The sequence below is a fragment of the Mustela putorius genome, unplaced genomic scaffold (assembly GCF_011764305.1).
Source record: "Mustela putorius furo isolate JIRA1106 unplaced genomic scaffold, ASM1176430v1.1 tig00003845_pilon_pilon_pilon, whole genome shotgun sequence".
NCBI classification, from domain to species: domain Eukaryota; kingdom Metazoa; phylum Chordata; class Mammalia; order Carnivora; family Mustelidae; genus Mustela; species Mustela putorius.
The window spans coordinates 91,211,529-91,230,775 of record NW_025421998.1 but is presented as its reverse complement, the minus strand read 5'-3'; the positions used below and the strand labels follow the sequence as shown (position 1 = coordinate 91,230,775).

Genomic DNA, 19,247 nt, shown 5'->3' with positions numbered 1-19,247 from the left:
GGCCTGGTTCTGTTCATTGCACTGGGCTTCGAGAGTGCCTCTCAGTCTTCTCGAACCATGAGATGTCAGTTCGGTTGATTTTTTAGTGTGTAATTAAGCAAGGCCAGGGTCTTGGCCTCGCTCCACGCATAGGCCAGAGACCTTTTCTTCCTTCTGTAGTGAGTGTTCATGGTTCGACACTCTCAATCCCGAGGAAGCCTGGGGGGGATCACAGACTGTTTGGTTCAGGCAGCTCCTGCTGTAGGACAAACTATTGGAGGCCTGTGGCCCTTTTCAAAGTTGCCAGACTATTTTATGGTATTTATATTATGATAAAAACAAAAGAAAGAGAAGGCCTGGTTTTTTAACTTCGGAATCCCGAGCGCTCGGTCTGCTGAAGAGCCAGGTTAGGCGGTGAGAGAAAGTCTAAGAAGGAAGCCGCCTGCCTGTCAGAGAAAGAGCCTGCTTGCGCTCAGCCCGGAGAAGTGGGGCTGCCCAGAGAGGGAGACACATGGTTGGATGACAAGCCGCTCCCCTGGTGTCCCTCTAGGTTTGTTCCTGGTTTTTAAAAACTGTTTGAAATTCCTCCTCTAGGTTGATTCCTCGTGCCAGACCATTATACCTAAGATCAAGCTGGAGCCCCATGAAGTGGATCAGTTCCTCAACTTCTCTCCGAAAGAAGGTCCGTCTGCTCTTCCTGGCTTCCTTGGGGTCCCGGATGGGGGGGTGCGGAGAAAGGGGGTGTGGGAGAGAGTGCTGGCGTTCACATGTAGCACAGGCATCGCCTGCTCTCTGAAATAGCTCTGCTCTCAAAACCCTTGGTTCTAAATACAAATGAGGAAAGCTAAATTTTAATTTCCCCTCTGTGTCACATGGTTAAATCTTTTATCTAAATATTTGTATATGCTTAAGGCTTTTATGCTAAGTCTTGTATTTTACTTTTACTCCTAGCAGAGGTGTTTTTTCCCCAAACTTTTATGGTCAGCTATGACTTGGGTGCTGGTGAACAAGGCAAGTGTTGCCTTTCTGGGTGTGAATGTATGAATCAAGCCCCATTCTCTGTTCTGCGGGCCTGCGCAGTAGAGGCCAATAGACAAATAGCCACAAAGGCACCTGGCCTGTTTAAAGCAACTCAGTTTAAACCCTTTGTCAAGTGAATCCATGATTTGATCATCCACTGTTCTTAAATGCTGGCTTTGGAGGACAGTAGTTACAAGGAGCCTCTTTCCTAGTTACAAATTAGTTCATGCATTCCAATGTCGTATTCTAAGGTGTCATACTTTTCACTTTTTCTTTCTTTGCATCAGTTTCTTTCTGACTTCTCCCTCTTGTTCTCAGATGAAGCCCATACTGGGGAATCCTGAACACTGACCACCCCCCCACCCCCCGCCAACAAGTGTCATAAAGTCTAAGGAGGCTTTTTTGGCCTTTTTAAAAATGGAGATACCCCTGCGTGGGCCCTGTGCTTTAAATTTTGTGCCTCCAGACCTACCATCATCTTTTTATTGATGTCTTCTGGATGAGATTAGGACAGTTTGTTAGTGTGGTCGACAAACAAGAAAGTCATGTTTGCGTTTGTCATAGAAAATGTGTGGGTGTTACAAATGAGCAGTTCTCCTGAAAGCATAACGCCCTTCATTCTGCTAGGAACTCGGGATTTTATCTGTGACAGTTTAATCAGGGCTGGTATTTGCCTTTGTTATCAGTAAGAAACGATTACATTTTTGAAATTAACAATATCGACTAGAACCCATTTAGAAACGCTATATCTTTCCACGGAGTGGTCTCCATTAGTGCTTTCCACTTACTTAACTGTTCTAAAGTAATTCCTTTCTTTTTCATGAAGACTATTCAATACATCTTGCTCTTTTAGTTTATGTTGCCATATGCTTCAGAAAGTGTCCTAACTGTAACAATGATGGTTCAGGCTTCAGACTCAGGGATCACTAGAGAAGAAACATTTCAAGAGTAAAGTAAGTGGCGGGCAGTCCTTCCTCATTATCCTAGATAAACAGAGAGGAGGAAATTCAATATCTTAGAAGCAGTGGAGCTTCTAGGCAAAGTAGCTTGCTGTCCCCAGACCTTTCAAGTAATCTGAGACTGGTATTTCAAGTGATATTTAGAAATCTGATACCGAGGCACCTAGAGCCAGGTCAGAAGCTCTTAATAAGCAGGAACAAGGAAATTTGAGTTTCTCTCACTTTTCCTGATGTGCCAGTTCTGTTTTTTTGTAGAGCACCTTCTGCTTGGAAAAGAAAAAAATATTAAAATAATTTGGACTATGCTAAGGGAGAGGGGCAAGTAAGCTCTAGGTGCAGTTGGCTAGTTCTAAATGTAACAGCACGGTGTGGCAGACAGCAGGAGCCCCTGATAGGTTTTGCTCTTGGGTTTTGTGGTAGTGGTGGTGGTGGTGGTTTTTCCCACCATTGTTAAAAGATAAACTGAGGCATATTAACATTTTTAGGAGTTTATTGGAGAAAAAGTGTATTCAAATTGGCAGCGCCAAACCACAAGGTGTTGGGAGTCTTCCACCATTGGGCACTCAGGAGAGACTTTGATACTTTGTTGGAAGCAAAGTTAGGAGATCCTTGAGTGGCTGTTGTTTAAAGCCTAGTTGGTTCTCTATGACTGGTTGCCCTTGGGTTTCAATTTGGTAACCTTGATGTGTCTACAGGCATCGATCTTGGTTTGTTCACATAGACCACAGCATGAAAGACACCTCGGTCCAATGGCCTCTTTGTTGAAGCCATTGGACACCTTGGTTGACACTCTCAGGACTCTGTTCTGGGCAGGGGCAGGGTGGGGGGAGAAGCATATTTAAGGCCCCTGGAACCGTTGGCAGCGATGTTGGCATTAGAGATGCAAGGATTATTTTAGAATATTCCTTGGCTTTCGAAGTGCCCGCAGACTGTACAAAGCCCAGGGGGCTCTTTGGCAAGACTTTGTCAGAGAAAAGGGGAAGGATCTAGTGAAGGTACTATGTTAGAAAAAGACGAAGAGAGGAAGGCGCAGAGAAAGAGCTGTGTGCTGTGAACAGCAGGGAGGGCGGCACAGGACTGGCTCTGGGTGGGATCTGGTGGGTCACTTGTGTCTCAGAAGGCCCTTCCCACCTCAGGTGGTCTCTGGTTACAGGAGAGAAGAGGAGGCTGAAGCCTTTCTGTGACCCCAAGCTCTCCTCCGGCCGAGCTGCCCCTTTGGTACTAAAGGGCTCGGTTGTCCTGGGGGCCCCGAAGCAGTGTGGGGTGAAAAGCTTACCCAAGGTTATGCCCCTTGGCTCAGAACCAGTGCCTGCCTCTCAAGGTGCTTCAGCTTAGCAGGAATAGAAAGGAGACCAGAAAAAGGAGAGCTCTTTTGTCCATAAGTCTGAACTCAGAGTGGATTGTGCCTTCTGGAGCCCATCCCCGCTGCCCTGGAGATGTGTGACTGATGACACCGACTGTGGCTCACACGTTCCAGCAGACAGCCTGTCTGTGACTCCCTGAGGGGAGGCGAAGGGACTGTGGAGCAGCAAGGCTCCCCCAGCACGCACGCGCGCGCACACACAGACACACACACACAGACACCCAGACACACACGCACCGCTTTTCCAGTGCCTCCCTACCTAGCTACAGATGGATTTAGGATTTTCTGAAGGAAGAATGTCAGGCGTCTTGCCTGGGGGCCCTGCCATGCACATTCCTTCAGAAACAAATGAGCTTTTCTCAAAGCAGCCTTTGGGAATGCTCTCGGGCTCCATGTTTTGCTAATTTTTTTTTTTTTAAGCACCTGATCCATTAACGTGGTTCACAAGTCAAAGGATATAAATGATAAGAAGCAAATACAGTGAGAAGTTATGCACCCTGCCACGGTTTACCCTAACGGTTTACCCTAATTTCCCCCAGCCCCCAAGAGGTCGGAATTTTATTGATTTCTTATGTATTTCCCATGTTTCTTTATGCAGAGACAAACAAATAGGAGTCTGTATTCACCTGCTCGCCTCTTTCATACAAAAGGAGGACTCTTTTATATACCGTTCTGCACCTTGATGTTACCCCCTCCCCCCTAACAAAATACACTGGAGATCTTCCCCTATCCGCACACGCAGCATCTCCATCCCTTTGTTCAGCTGACCCGCGTTGGGCTGTGTGGACGTGCAGCCGATTGACCACCTCCGGGTCCTGCTTCATTGCTGTCTGATGGATGAAACCCGCTTTCTTTCCCTCAGCCTCCGTGGAGCACCTGCACTTACCCCCCACCCCTCCCAGCAGCCACAGCAGCGACTCGGAGGGCAGCCTGAGCCCCAACCCCCGCCTGCACCCCTTCGGCCTGCCGCAGACCCACAGCCCTGCCAGAGCCGTGGCGCGGGCCCCCTCGGCCCTGTCCAGCTCCCCTCTCCTCACGGCCCCTCACGTGAGTATTTCGCCGGCAGCCCTTACCCTTTGGTCCCTTGGAGCTTCGCTGGGAGTGGGTGTCCTTCAAGGCCACTTGACACTTGTTCTTGTAAGGAACTCTTAGGTTTAGTTGCTAAAGCAGGGTGATAGCCACCTTGAAGAACACTTTTTAAGACCTGCCTATTGATCTCGCCATGCTAACACCATCCTCTGCCCTTTCCCGGTGCACATGCCCGTTACCGCTTGTTTGTTTCATTGGACGCAGCCAGAGCAGAAGGGGTCACACTGTTGTGTTGTCTTCCTCCTCAAAATCACATCCCAGATACTTACCATCACTTTTGGTAATCCTGTGGCCTATGATAGGAAATAACTTGTTTTTCAAATAAGCAGTCTTTGATGAACCTAAAACTTTGTCCGAGATGAAATGTTTTGTTGCTGAAAGCTCAAAAGTATAGTTTAACCCTTTCTTGCCTGTGGTACAACTCCCAACCCAGAGACTTGTGTTCGAAAGCACGAGTCATCATTCATCCCTAATGTGTATAAGGGCACCTTGTCCCCGATAAAAATAGAGACAGAGAATTAACATTTTACTATTCTGAAGAATTCATTGATTTCTATGAAATCTGAAGAATGATAAAATTATTATCAACCGTATTGAATTTATATCACATAGAGAACATTTGAATGAGATGAGATATTTAAAAATTTTGTAAGAATCATCTCTCGGTTAATATAATTTTGACGGTGTAAAGTCAGTGTGCCCCACGGAGTTCTGGATCTGTGGCCATGTTAGGAAGTCCTCCCAGTGTCACACCCCTACAGTGTCTTGTTTGCGCTTCTTAATTAGCTCTTGGTATCAAACCCCAGTACTTCTACTATATACTGGGCACCTTGACCTTTTGCTGTTTCAACAACTTCCTATCCATTCTAGACAGGACAGCATCTTCAAGTGCTTTTCAGAATACTGCCTTTTGCTTGGAATGCCCTCCTCTCTCTGTGTAAATCATCCCCTTCCTTTTAAACCCAATGTCAGTCTCCCCTCCTACCCTTAAGCCTTTCCTTATCACACACACTCATGTGTCTCTATCCCTAGATTCTGAATGCACCTTGAGTTGTATTACAGTATTCCGTGTGTATTAATTCAGTCTCAGTCTTGATCACAAGCTATGATTTGAGAGATGCCTTTTCTTTGGAGTGTTCCATGACCTTGAATATGGGGCTCAGATGTTGTTGGCGCTCAGCTTCATCATTCTATGATGGGCTAAATGAGATGAACTATTGTCCCGGGTCTTCACTGCTGATGGACAATCTGGGACTGTCCGAAGCCAGAGACTTCCATGAGATGTGCCTGCAGGTGGATTTCTGGGAGCCCTGGCCCCTTAGCTTTTAGTGGGGGACAAGAAGTGACTCCTGGTATGTGGAAAGCATCTTGCAAAACTGTGTTTTCAGGAGAACAAGGACACTCTTTCACCAAGAGCTCCAAGTGAATCCCCCATCACTCCCAGGCCATGAAATCTCGAGATGTGGGAAATGAATCCTGTAATGTTTCACCCACTGGGGTACCTTCTGGGAATTGATGGGTGGAGGTTTCTTCACCCTTTCCCTTGAATGATAATCCTTGGTTGTGTTCTCCATCTTTGCTTCCACTTCAGACTACTCATCTCTCACCTGAAGCATATGAGCGCCCTTTCCTCTCAGAATTTTGCAAGTTTCTTTTTTTTAAGATTTTATTGATTTATTTGACACGAGAGAGAGAGATCACAAGTAGGCAGAGAGGCAGGCAGAGAGAGAGGAGGAAGCAGGCTCCCTGCTGAGCAGAGAGCCCGATGCAGGGCTGGATCCCAGGACCTTGGGATCATGACCTGAGCCGAAGGCAGAGGCTTAACCCACTGAGCCACCCAGGCGCCCCTGAATTGTGCATGTTTCTTGAGTGTTGCCCCCTTGTTCCGCTTTGACCCTTTTTCTGCCCCTTAATCTGCACAGAAACTGCAAGGGTCAGGTCCACTGGTCCTGACAGAAGAGGAGAAGAGGACCCTGATCGCCGAGGGCTATCCCATCCCCACCAAATTGCCTCTAACAAAATCAGAGGAGAAGGCTTTGAAGAAGATTCGGAGGAAAATCAAGAACAAGGTGAGCCCTTTAAATCGAGGTGCTTTTATGATCAGAGACCATGACAAGAATTAAGCCTGGGTACCCCCAATCCCCCTCTTCCCAGTGGCCAACACTGGCCCATCTCATGGAGGGAGGACAAGGGGGACAAGGCTCAGTCTTGCCCTTCCCCTCAGTGGGGAGCAGGAACACAGTCCCCACTGACCCCTGTGTTCCTCCAGTCCCTCCACCCATCCTCTGTGTCAGTGGATCCCAAATTGGGTGTGCCTATTCCTTGGTGCCCATGGGGATCCATTCCGGGCTAAGAGGAAAACATTAGAACTCCCATTAATATTTTTTACATCAGCCTTTTAAGTTTCTGTTTTATGATGTATGTAGTATTTCCTTCTCGTGGGCATGTGTATAATTTATAAATAAACTAATATAAATGCATTATGGGTGTTTAAATTTTTTTTACTAGGTTTTTGATTAAAAAAAAAAAATCCTGTAATCTGCCATCCTATGCCTGGATTTAGTAGTCTCCTAGCCCTAGGTCCCTACAGGGAAAATCAGGACTAGTGAGTTCAGGGGGCATGGCTAGGGTACAGATAGGCCAGAAGGCAAGAGACAGAGAAAGAAAGAAAAAGAGAGTTCAGTTACCACTCTTCGTCCCTGTGCAGAACCAGGAAGGGGGTTATGTCTGATCAAGCCCAACTGCCTTGGTGTACATGTTCTAGTTGAGCCAACTGAGGCCCATGGAGTTGAAGTCATTTACTGAAGATGACATAGATGGTTTGTGACCCACATGTTCTGTTCTGACTCAGGCCTGCCAGGCTTCCCATGAGGGGCCCACTTTGGTGGGAACTAGTGACCACACAGGCTGGTTGAAACCAGGGAGGTCAGAAGAGATGAGTCACAGATGAGCCAGCAGGTTATCTCAATGAAGAACGGCCACAGAAATGAGCAGGACTCTGGGGATTTCTGTGCGGAACAGACTCCTCTCTTCCATTTACACACAACTGACTTCCGGAGCCGCAGGAAGTTAATCCTTTCTTCTCCCCTTCTGTGTCAGATTTCTGCCCAGGAAAGTAGGAGAAAGAAGAAAGAATACATGGACAGCTTGGAGAAAAAGTAAGCCTCCTGCCGAAACTGGGTGTGTTACTGGGTGATCTGCCTAGGAAAATGGGAGTGTGCCAAGCTTCTGTTTTCAGGGAAAGTGGATAAAGTTCATTCTGGCCACCATCAAAGCCGGTTGGCCCATCCCCTAGATCTTGCCTGCCACCTAGTGGATTTGAGAGGGGGAGGCTTTACAAGGACGGCCTTAAGTTAAAAAATGCAATCTTAGCAGGCGTTGGTACCACAGCATTTCTAACCAGAGTAAATCCTCGAAGGCTTCCTTGCAAACAAGTGCAAATATTAACACTCATTCCCGTTCCTGGAACTCTCCTCAGAGGAGAGGCACTGTTTCCGCCGAAAGGAGCAGTGCTAATTCATCCCTCAGCCCCAGAGAAGGCGCGCTGGCCGTGCATCCAGTGCCGCCGGCGTTCCTTACTTTCCGTCCACTGTCATTCATGCTTCGAGCTAGCTACTACCCACAAAAACACTCGAAGGCATCGTTTGTTCTTCTGAGTAGTCCAGAATATCAGGAGGGCTGTCGAGAAACATGAATGAGACGCAATTTTGTATTAGCCTTAGAAATACAGTTCTCCACTTGACCAACAAATATGGTCTAAGATGGAAATGAGGCCCCTGACCCGGAAATGAGGCCCCCGACCCGGAAGTGAATCTTCCTGTGTGTCTGGGGAGACGACATTCCTACTGGAAGTTAGTGTCTCTACGTTCCTAGGTTAGGTGTTGGAGCATGAAGTAGTCCCATGATGTTCCATTATTTTCTGTAGGCTTCAGGGTCAAGATGGTCTTTAATGCCTCTGGGAGGCATGTTCCTGCAGCTGGATTCCTTGTCTTGAGGCGTTGTGTTTTTCTCCAACCCCCTTGTCTATCCCTATCAGTCCTTCTGGCCAAGACTACAGCCAGCAGCATCCAGGCTCCTGTAGATGAGGGAGATGAGTGATGGACATTGAGAGCAATAGGGACGAAATAAAAGAAATCGAGGTTAGAGCACCCTAGGACTTTACAGTTTGTACCATCCTTATTCATTTTCTTGTTCTGAGGCACGTGTTACTCATCTCTCTCTCTCTCTTTTTCTTTTGTCTTCTTACCTTTCTTCCCAACTGAGGTTGGCTAGGCTCTCTCCCTCACTTCCCTAGAGTAGCTGAAGCCCAGTCCTCCTTCTCCAAACCCTACCTGCATTCGCTCAACTGGTACAACTAATTGTCTTCTCTCTTGCTCCTCTGTAGGGTGGAGTCTTGTTCAACTGAGAACTTGGAGCTTCGGAAGAAGGTAGAGGTTCTGGAGAACACCAATAGGTGAGTGTCGCTAGCGTGAAGAGCTGTTGAAACTGCCTAATGGAAAGTGGGGGGGGGGTGCAGATCCAGGACTAGAGTAGGAGGAAGGTATGAAGGCACTCGGGATGGCCATATTCCACACACGCACACTTGTATACACACACACACACACACACACACACACACACATACTCTCTTTACTTTTCCTAAAATACATGGCAGGAAGCTTGGAGGAGAATAAGGATGGTAGGTTTGTTTCTCCTGAAAAAGACATTCAGCTTTAGAGGTGGACGGGAGGGACTGGCCTCTTCATTGTCACCCAATCTTAGTAACAGATGGTGTTTACTCGTGAAAGGAAAAAAGGACACCAGGTTTGTTTTAAGTTCCAGTGTATAAAAATTAATGACATTTCAAACCCATTTAAAAAAAAATCTGTAGGACAGAGTGAGTTAACAAGCTCTTCTAGCCCTTTCTTGTCAGGTGTTGTTTTTAGCGCATCACAGATGTCAACTCCTTAACCTTCCAGCAACCCTATGAGGTGGTCCTATTAATATCCCCATTATATAGAGGAGATCGCTGAGACTCAGACGGTTAGGTGATATGCCCAAAGTCACACAGAAAATAGTGGAGTTGCATTTGAATGCAGGAAACTTGGCTCTGGAGCCTAAATGTAGGAGAAGTGTATTGAGTGCTGTCCTGGGTCATATGCAAGAGAAAGGGGTTGAGGTATGGGATTAAGAAAAAGGGGTTAAGGTATAGGGTTAAGAGTTGGGGAGTTTAATCTAGAATGTGTTTATGTGTACGCAGTGCCTACTACACTTTAAAAATTAAAATATTTGTTAGGGGATCCTGTTGCCCTTAGTTTTTACAGATCTGACAATGCAAGCCGAGAAAAATAGCCTTTTAGGTAAGAAGAATATTACTTAATCATTTCAAGGCTTAGCATTAATGCCTAATAATGATTTTGCAATCGTTAAGAGATCAGGTTAAATCTATTTGCCTGTCATTTGATAACACTAAATTTGGCTCCCGTCTTCATGGTGCGATGCTTAGGCAGCAGGCTTGTCTACTCCTAAGCTTAAACTACCATCAGTGGGAACATCGGACATTGTAACCCACTGGACTTCCCTCTGCGTTTCTGGGAACGTCTGTGCTCAAACAGCAGGTCGAGGGCAGTTGCCTCAGGTGCTCCACAGAGGATGGGAGAAGTCAATAAACACCCCCGGCTCCAGGTGCTCTCGCCTTGACCCCCTGCGGCAAAGGGCTTTAGGGCTCTGTTTTCATGGTTCCTTGTGGTCAAGTAGTCTCCTGAGGCTTTGCCCCTTCTTACCTCCAACTTCACTCCTGCCGTAGTAGATCTCCGGGCCCTGAACCCCTACCAGAGTCTGTGTCCACCTGTTAGCGTCCTGAACGCCCGTCCTAGCACTTACAATGCTCCATGTTCACGAGTGGGACAAATTCACATTATGAACTGGTGAAAGAGGAAGAAGAATGTATCCAAGATAATCCTGGAGTTTGATCCAGGTTCGTCCTTGTCGAAGGGCTCCAGGTGCCAGGTCTTCTCGCAGCCACACGGGGGCAGCAGAGGTGCAGTACGGGCTCAGCTTTGGGGAGCGGGGTGCTTGGGATGAGAAGTGCTCTGCTGCCCGCTTCTCCTAGAAAGGGCCTCTCCTCCCCTCTCCCGGATGACCTTACTGTATCGTATTTTAAAAAAAAAAAAAAAAAAGATTTTATTTATTAATTTGAGAGAGAGAGAGCGCGTACTCGGGCAGGGAGGGAGGGAGTGGGAGAAGCTGATTCCGCTGAGAAGGGAGCCATACCTGGGGCTGGATCCCAGGACCCTGAGATCACCACCTGGGCCAAAGGTAGATGCTTAAAAGAAGCTACCCAGACAACCCCATATTTTTTAAACTTAAAAAGACAGCCCGGTGGGGCGCCTAGGTGGCTCAGTGGGTTAAGCCTCTGCCTTCAGCTCAGATCATGATCTCAGAGTCCTGGGATCGAGCCCCGCATCAGGCTCTCTGCTCGTCAGGGAGCCTGCTTCTTCCTCTCTCCCTGCCTGCCTCTCTGCCTACTTGTGATCTCTGTCTGTCAAATAAATAAATAAAATCTTAAAAAAAAAAAAGACAACCCAGGTGCTTGGGCGGCTTTTTCGGTTGAATGTCTGCCTTGAGGCTTGGGTCATGCTCCCCGGATTCTGGGATCAAATGCGGCATAGGGCTCCCTGCTCAATGGGGACTCTGCTTCTCCCTCTGCACACCCCCCACCACTTGTGCACACGCTCTCTCTCTCTCTCTCTGTATCTCAAAAAATAAACAACTTACACATGTAATATATTCCTCATCACAGAAAAAAATTAGAAACTACAGTTCAAAAAGAAAAAATTAAAATCTTTTCACCCAGAGATATTTATATTTTGTAATATTTTATACGTGCGTATTTATACATATACACATCCTCTTTCATTAAGAGCTTTTCCCATTTAACAGAACACAGTGGGCATATTTTCATATCAGTGTATTTCCTCAGAGTCCTTATTTCTGTCAGAAGCTGATAAAGAGCTATCGTGTGAGGAACACTGACATAAGGTACATCTGATTCTGTGTAACACAATCTGTGTTTTGCCAATTACTTTTATCTTTTTAAATAATGGCCATGGCGATTTCAATAATATTAGTTATTCTGGAACAGGAGTTACGGGAACATATGGTATATTTGAGCGTGGGGTCAGCCTATCTCATGTTCTTCCCTGTGAGTCAATGATGAGTTTCCTCTTTTCTTCTTCATGGACTGTGTGGAAATTCTTCCCAGCATTTAGCCTGTTGGAACCTCCACTGAAGAAACAACGTGCCCCAGGCCTGCTCTGTCTCTTGGCGGCCCTGTATTCTCTGCCTTCAAAACTCAACCTTGCGGGCAGACAACCCTTCTTTTGTGGCTGACAGTTGACTGACCTGTAGTCAGTGCTCTTATCAGATAATCTTATCAGGGGACTCCTGGGGTTATAATTTCTAAGTAATTTTTAATGTGTTTTAGCCTGAGAGGTCAAGACATGAGCGCAGGGCTGTTCTCATTGAGACAAGGAAAGTGGGTCTGCATCCCTTTGGCGTCTTGCCCTCCTCAAGGGCCTCGCCTTGCTCTGAGGACACGGCACTAACCACAGTGACTCTGTTGTAACCTTGGCAGTCTCTTGCCATCCACCTGTCCCGAAGAGGTGGTGGTTTGGGCATGTGGCAAGGGAGACTTTTGGACCCTTTGCTCACACAACATTGCGTCAGTGACACAGTGTTTGAACTAAGTACAGGGCTGGGCCTAATGAACACACACCTGTGTTTGTGTTCCTGGCCCTGTTTCTTGGATTATCATCCTTTGGAGGTAGCTGGATAGACACAGAAGAGCCAGGCATGAACCGGATCCCACATCTCTGGAGTGGGCTGGGGGATCGCGGGCGCAATGATGTCATGGGACCTGACATGGTGGGGAAAGTGAGTGGCTATTTCCTTGTTGACCACATTAAAGGAAGATGATTTTTTCATTTTCCCACTTCCGTGTTACACCCCAAGAGGGACTTTTCCATCTCTCTGGATAAAAATGAGCGCTCCAATTCAGAGTCAATCCTGAATCTTTTGGTTAATGCTGGACTTAGCAATGGCCACCTGGTAGAGCGCATTGTTGGTTTCTAGGTGTAAAGACCCTTTTCTCTGAGCTCAGGAAGTTGGAAGGGGATGAGGACGGGAGAGAAAATGAAGAAATGCTCTTAACACTTCTGCAGCCTTACCCGGAGCCTCTCGGAGCAGAGCCAAGCCGTGAGAAAGCACCTTCACACTTGCACTGCTGAGGCGAGCCACTAATTGCGTGCCATCAGGAGATGTGTGAGATGAGAGAGAGATAGCTTCCCAGGGGGCCTGTCTTCCTGCACTCAATCAGGAAATACATTTTCACTTACAAGGTCCGGGTGAGGCCCGCGTATATGTGTGTGTGTGTGTGTGTGTGTGTGTGTGTGTGTGGCTGCTGGACAATCATGCTGGCTTTCCCATGCCCATCCCTTACCCCTCTAAGCTGCAGGTCCTCTGGACGGCCCTACCCTCATCTCATTCCAGAGGACTCCTGTGCAGGTGACCCACACCACTCAGCCCAGCAGTTTCCCATGTCGGTGGTTCTGTTGGCCCTCTGGTTCCATATTGTGTCCCTTGCCTCTGTCAGGCTGTGAGCCACAGGCCCTCTCCTCCTGCCCCGATGTGTGGAGCCATGCGTGGGAGCTTAGGCCTGAATTCCACGTTAGCACAGACTACCTAATTTGACTTCATTTTTTGGAGGGGGACCTGAGGCACCGTGAGGTTCAGGTCATCCAAATGTCTAGAGGTAGAACGGTAAACCTCAGCCACTCAAGTTTTAAATTGATACAGATCTTCATTTTTCTTCTGCTATGCCCCTTTCTCTTTCAAGGACCACTGCCTTCGCCCAGCACAGGGCTAACTTAAACCCGAATAGGAGGGCCTTGCTTTGGCCTTGTGTTTTCGGGGACCCTGCTCTGGCTCACCTCTAGCCACACAGCCGTCCATGGGAAGACAGTCAGCAGGCCCAAGGCAATGTTTGCATGTGGAGTTCTTACTCTACCCCCTCAGTCCTCACCCTGGTAACCTGGGACTCTGGAATTCCCTGCCCCAGGGGCCTTGGGTCATCTCCAGGGCCTGCGTGGGTCTCTACCCCAAGTTCTCTTCTCCGAAGGGTAGACCAAGCCACCAGGGGCCATCCCCAAAGCTGGTGCATCAGGAGTTTGAACCCGGCTGCTGTGTGCCTGGAGTCCTGCATGGGGTTCATGTCCTCTCAGCTCTAACCCTCTCTGTCTACCTCCACTTGTCTTGTTCTTGGAATCTACACATGGTTCCTGATACAGCTCTTTCCAACTATGTGCACTGGGCTTTCGCCGTGTTCCACCTCTCCTCATTTTTCTACTTGGCCCCTATGCCTGTGCCCATTTGCATGACGCACTGTCACCCTCTTCCCCAGGCTCCCCTGTTCTCTGTAGATTGACCGTCACTGCCAGTCCCCCCTGCTGCCCTACTCGGGGAGGCCACTGGAGTACTGATGAATGATGTGACTTACCACTCAACAGACCTTCACCTTGCTTTAATTCACTTTCATTTCTTTGGTATCTGTGACTTCTGGTTGTGGGAAGAGTATAAGCTTTCTAATATTTCAAACCTCCCTTTGGGTACCAGACAGAGTTCCCCAGAGAGACTGGAAGTCTGTGGCAAAGTCAGCCATTCCACAGCCCCAGAGAACATTCTAGAGCTCTCTTGTTCCTGGTCCTGCACAAGTAGGTAATGGAATATCTCACAAGTATCCTTTGGTCCCAGCACAGCGAACCCTTTGTGATACAGCGATTACACAGAAAGAGAAAGGAAAAAATGCTTCCTTGTTTTTTTTTTTCCTATTGAGGCCAAAGCCCCTTGAACAGCCCTCAAAGCTTAAGTAAAAGATCATACGTAAATATTATGCAAAGGTTAGGGTTTTAGCGCCCTGTGACTGTTATTTATTTGCATATGTCACGCTTCAGTATTCAGAAGTCTTGGAGATGGTTCGTGAGTCTCCTTACATCTCGTTATGCAGCGTGTGGAACTTTAAATCATGGTCCACTGTACCCCAGCTTCTCACCGTCTCCACCCCAGGACTTGGAAGTAGATGGTTTAGCTTTTGAACACCCTCCTCCTAACCCTCAGAAATTCTGAGACAATTACTCTAAAAGACCAGGGTGGGCATGGGGTTGGGGAAGGATTCAGGTGGGATTTTTTTTTTTTTTTTTTTCAGAAGGACACAGGTGCTTGGCTCTTCTGTCATAAAGCAACCTGATATGCAGCCATATATAATTATTGTGCTTGGGTGCACCAGCTGAGTGGCACTTAGACTTTTCAGTAGTGATCCTTTTGCATTTTCTGTAGCGACCCAGGCATCCCATGGGAACCTCTACCCCACACGCATAACTTCACAACTGGATGCTTATTTACGATGCGTGATAGCCCCCAATCCCATGTGTTCCAGCTGGTTGTTTCATTAAAAAAATTCACAATTTGGGGCACCTGGGTGGCTCAGTGGGTTAAAGCCTCTGCCTTTGGCTCAGGTCATGATCTCAGAGTCCTGGGATCGAGCCCGGCATCAGGCTCTCTGCTCAGTGGGGAGAGATTTTGTCCTGTAATGAGATGTAAAAATAAACTTAGTGACTGTCCTCACGCAGCTCCTTGTAAAAGAGCAGTCCGAGGCAGCAGCCGGCCTCACCCAAAATATATCGTCACCCTGTATCACTCACTCCTCTCACTCTCTGTCTGCCTCTCTGCCTACTTGTGATCTCTCTCTCTCCATCAAATAAATAAATAAAATCTTAAAAAAAAAATTCACCACTGACAACCCAAGTGTTCCCACAACCCACTAATGGTTCATGATGGCGAATTTGGAAAACAACACTGCTCTGATAGTTCTGGAAGGAGGGAAAAAAATTTCCCGCATCTCTGTAGGAGGCTGACTTTTCCAGAGAGTGGTTCGTGTGCCTACACTTACGGGTGTGTTAGAAGATGTGTTGGAAAATACATCTATCGAGAGTTCCTGGCATAGCGAGTTATCAGGAACCCCCAGTTTACTCTTTTTCCCTGGTTCTGGTTTGTTACTCTGGTGGGCAATCAGGTAGCTGAATGTTTCAAGTACAAAAGGCAGTAATAACTATATGACCATTTCCTCTTTCTCTCTCTCTCTCTATCTCTCTCTCTCTCTCATCCTCTCTGTGTCTCATAAATGAAGGAAACATTTTTAACATTTTAACATAATTTTAACATAATTTTTATGTTTAACATTTTAAACATAATTTAGAATACTAGATTAAGTGAAAGACAAAACCACGAGGCTGTTGATATATTCCCAGTTGTAATAAGAGTATGTCTCGCCCTTCTGGCGACTTCTGAGGCGCTTTGTCCGATTTCCCTTCATCCTCCTCCCAAGATACAGGGGGACGATATATTTTGGGTGAGGCCGGCTGCTGCCTCGGACTGCTCTTTTACAAGGAGCTGTGTGAGGACAGTCACTAAGTTTATTTTTACATCTTATCACAGGACAAAATCCGCATTTTCAATCAAGAGTTGGACACTCCAATTTAACAAGTTGTGAAAAAATCTCTTGGCCCAGATAAATGTTTGCTACGAGTACTCCTTTCTCTAAATTGAGACCTTGCTCCCGGAAGCCCAAGAATTCATTAAGCCATAATTAGCCATGGTCACTGATGATTTAAAATACAGTAATAAAGAAAAAGTTTATTCTGGGCTGTGCATGCACTGTTGGGTCTGTCCTATGGTTGGGTTTTTATAGCTTTAGTTTTAAAAATAATTCTTCCATTTCCCCTGATGGCTGCCTTTCCTTCAGCCAGCCCTTCGTGCAAGCAGGGTGACGTCCGTCATCCACACTCCCGATGTCACAGGCCATGGCATCTGTCCCAGGGGCATCAGGAAGAATCCCACATCATCTCAGATCCGTGCTTCAGTTAGGAGGCCCCAAGCTTCCCTATAAAGGGCTGGCTGCTTCTGTCACCCATGGAAAGGGGTAGCAGGCACTCTGGAAGGGTGTCTTTGCTTCAAGAAACCAAGAGTACTCCAGGAAGGGGAATTCTCTCCTTCTTTTATTAGCTGAGGAGGTCAAAGGGATTCACTTTGACTGGCTACCTAAAATCAGGACTGAGATAACTTGATTAAAACTATGCAGTAGTGGTACCAAGATCTAAACTCAGCCAATCCTCTGTTCCAGTGCAGATGCTCCAATTCTAAAGCCACCCCGTCCATTCTTGCAGTGTCTCAAGGAGGGACAGGTCTTGTAGTTTCCGTTTTCCTAATCAGGGCCCAGGTTTGACTTCCAGACACCTGGCGTAGGTCAAGGAGCACCCTTGATTCTTTAACCTCTCACTTGGCATTTCATCTTTGGTATAGCCTGAGATGTGCCACAGGACAAACAATGTCATGTCATTGTTTTTATTTGTATCGTTGTCATAGAAACCTTGTTAGTATGGGTCCCTGATTTTTATTGTGGCTCTGCCATCTGTGGCTTGACCCCTGTTGATAGTAACCTTTTCTTTTCTTTTTTTCTTTTAGAGAGTGAGCTTGAGAGTGAGTGTATGTGGGGAAGAGCAGAGGGAGAGGCAGAGAGAGAAAATCTTAAGCAGGCTCCATGCCCAGAAGGAGTCTGATGGGCTCAATCTGATGTCCCTGAGATCATGACCTGAGTTGAAGTCAAGAATCAGACTCTTAACCAACTGAGCCACCCAGGTGCCCCTACAGTAACCTTGTCTTTTCTAAGGATGGACGTATCTCTTCATTGGGCTATTGTTGATATGACATTAATGTCACTGGGTTTAAGAAAAATCTACCTAACTGAGAGGTATTTTGGTTCTTGATTTTATTAGGTTATCAACAAGGGCATGTGTCATAGCACATTGGAAAGTCCATGAACTACAAAATCAGCTTTTACATATGAGGGCTTCAACTTAGGAATTACATGTCTTTGAGACAGTTCTTTGGTATCTCTCAGTATATGGGGTTCCTAGAACTCAGTCAGCGGGTGCTCCCTTTTAGTTTCCTTTCCTTATGATGAAGATAAGTGTTTCTGCTGTAGGAATGAATATATATGAGTTTCTCAGACTTGATTGGATCCTTGGAATCTGTTTAGATTTGGGGATGGATGACCTCCATCACTTTCCTTGGGTGAAATCACTCTGAGTTGCTGATTGATGGGCTTCAGAATGTCATCATTTCCACCATCAGCTCAGTTTACTCCCACTGACCTGAGCAGGAGAAGCAGCAGCAGGAAACAGCACATGATCGATCGCTGTTGCTTTCCACCAACATCTCAAACTTAAAAAAAAAAAAAAAAAAAAAAAAAAAAAAATTCTGTTTTAAAACTACACATTTGCTCATCTCAAAGAGAAGGATTATAGACTGTTAGAAATCAGGGACCATTAAACAACTATTTTCATTTGCAGTGGATTCAGAATATAATTATCTTGAGTTGGGAGATGATGCGCTGCTGAATGCCAAGTAAACTTCCACCCAACTGGAAAACATCTAGCCTTCCCTGCCCACCCAGCCAGACTTGGATGGTCCTTCTTCCACACTTGCAGCACTTTGCCTCTGTCCTTAGGGGTCCCAGCTTGAGGCAAGAACCTCCTACCACCGGTAGACATGCTTAGGCAGGTCTGGTCTGTGAAGGGTCGGCTTTCAGGCGCCACAATGGAGCGTCTTCAGTCTAGGGAAGGGTTAGTGATCGCAACCAGAAATTTGAAGGGAGGAGTGATTCCAAGTAATTGATGGATTTGGTTTTCGCAGGAAAGAAGTGTGGGATGATTGCGGGTGAATAAGGTTGGTTGGTAAAAGAGGGAATTGGTTTCACTTTAAAATCACCTTAAGACTTTGGAGCAAAAAACAGTGTTTTTGGAAACATCTGGAAAGCTGCACAGAGCACAGCTGAACTTGAGTACCTCAGGCTGCCAGCTCAGGCAACAGGGGTGCCCCGCGGGAGTTGAGGTGCTTGGCCCCCCCCACCAAGGCAGCCATTGCTTCAAGATGGCTCCTCAGAAGCAAGTGAGGAAACCGTAGTCTAGCGGGCAACAAACACATGACTCAGTACCACAGAAGGAGGCCAGAATATGAGAGAAAAGTGTTGTGCCCTATGGCCAAATGCAGGTCTTAGAATTCCAACATACAGCAGGGAGAACCCAGGGAAAGCTTTGGCGCCAGCACCACTGAGGTAGTCAAGAAAATGGAAGCTACTGCCTGCCACATCCTAGGGCTGGGAGAACGAATGCTCCCCCAGGAAGTGGGTGTGCATTAGGTCACTTAGCACCCTGTTTGGGAAAGGCAGCTATGCCAGCAGCTAAGAATAGGGGGCTCGTCCAGAGTGCTGGGAGAAGAGGAAAAAGGCGTGAGGAGAAGAACTTGCTGCATTATCTGATCATTTCATTGCAAGCTCTTTTTTTCCCTTTTTCCTCAGCTTTCTAGAGGTATAATTGACAAAATTGTTAGATATTCAAAATAGACATGATTTGAAACACGCATACTTTGTGAAAGTGTTCCTGACATCGAGTTAATTAATGCATCCTTCACCTCACATGTTTACCGTTTTTTGTTTTGCATTTCCTAGTGAGTACATTTTCGTTTCACTCTCTTTGCAAATTTCCGTCATCCAATACAGTGCGACAGTACAGTTATTCTGTTGTACGTTAAATCCTCTTATGGCTTTTACCAACCTCACCCTATGCCTCCCACCCCCCACCCCTTCGCAACTGCTTTTCTACTCTGCTTCTGAGTTCAACTTAAAAAAAAAAAAAGAAGATTTTTCTTTAAAGGTTCCATATATAAGTGATACCATATGGTGTTTT

At 46.6% G+C, this 19,247-nt stretch overlaps 1 protein-coding gene across 2 annotated transcripts in view; it reads left to right on the top strand.

Annotated features, from left to right (window-relative positions):
• Nucleotides 1-19,247, top strand: part of CREB3L2 (cAMP responsive element binding protein 3 like 2) — a 112,695-nt gene that overhangs the window by 81,460 nt on the left and 11,988 nt on the right. For both annotated transcript variants that reach the window (XM_013050021.2, XM_004741690.3), the window contains exons 4-8: nt 574-661; nt 4,184-4,368; nt 6,333-6,479; nt 7,510-7,568; nt 8,795-8,863. In XM_013050021.2, coding sequence (XP_012905475.1) covers nt 574-661; nt 4,184-4,368; nt 6,333-6,479; nt 7,510-7,568; nt 8,795-8,863 — 548 coding nt within the window. The remainder of the gene's footprint in view (nt 1-573; nt 662-4,183; nt 4,369-6,332; nt 6,480-7,509; nt 7,569-8,794; nt 8,864-19,247) is intronic.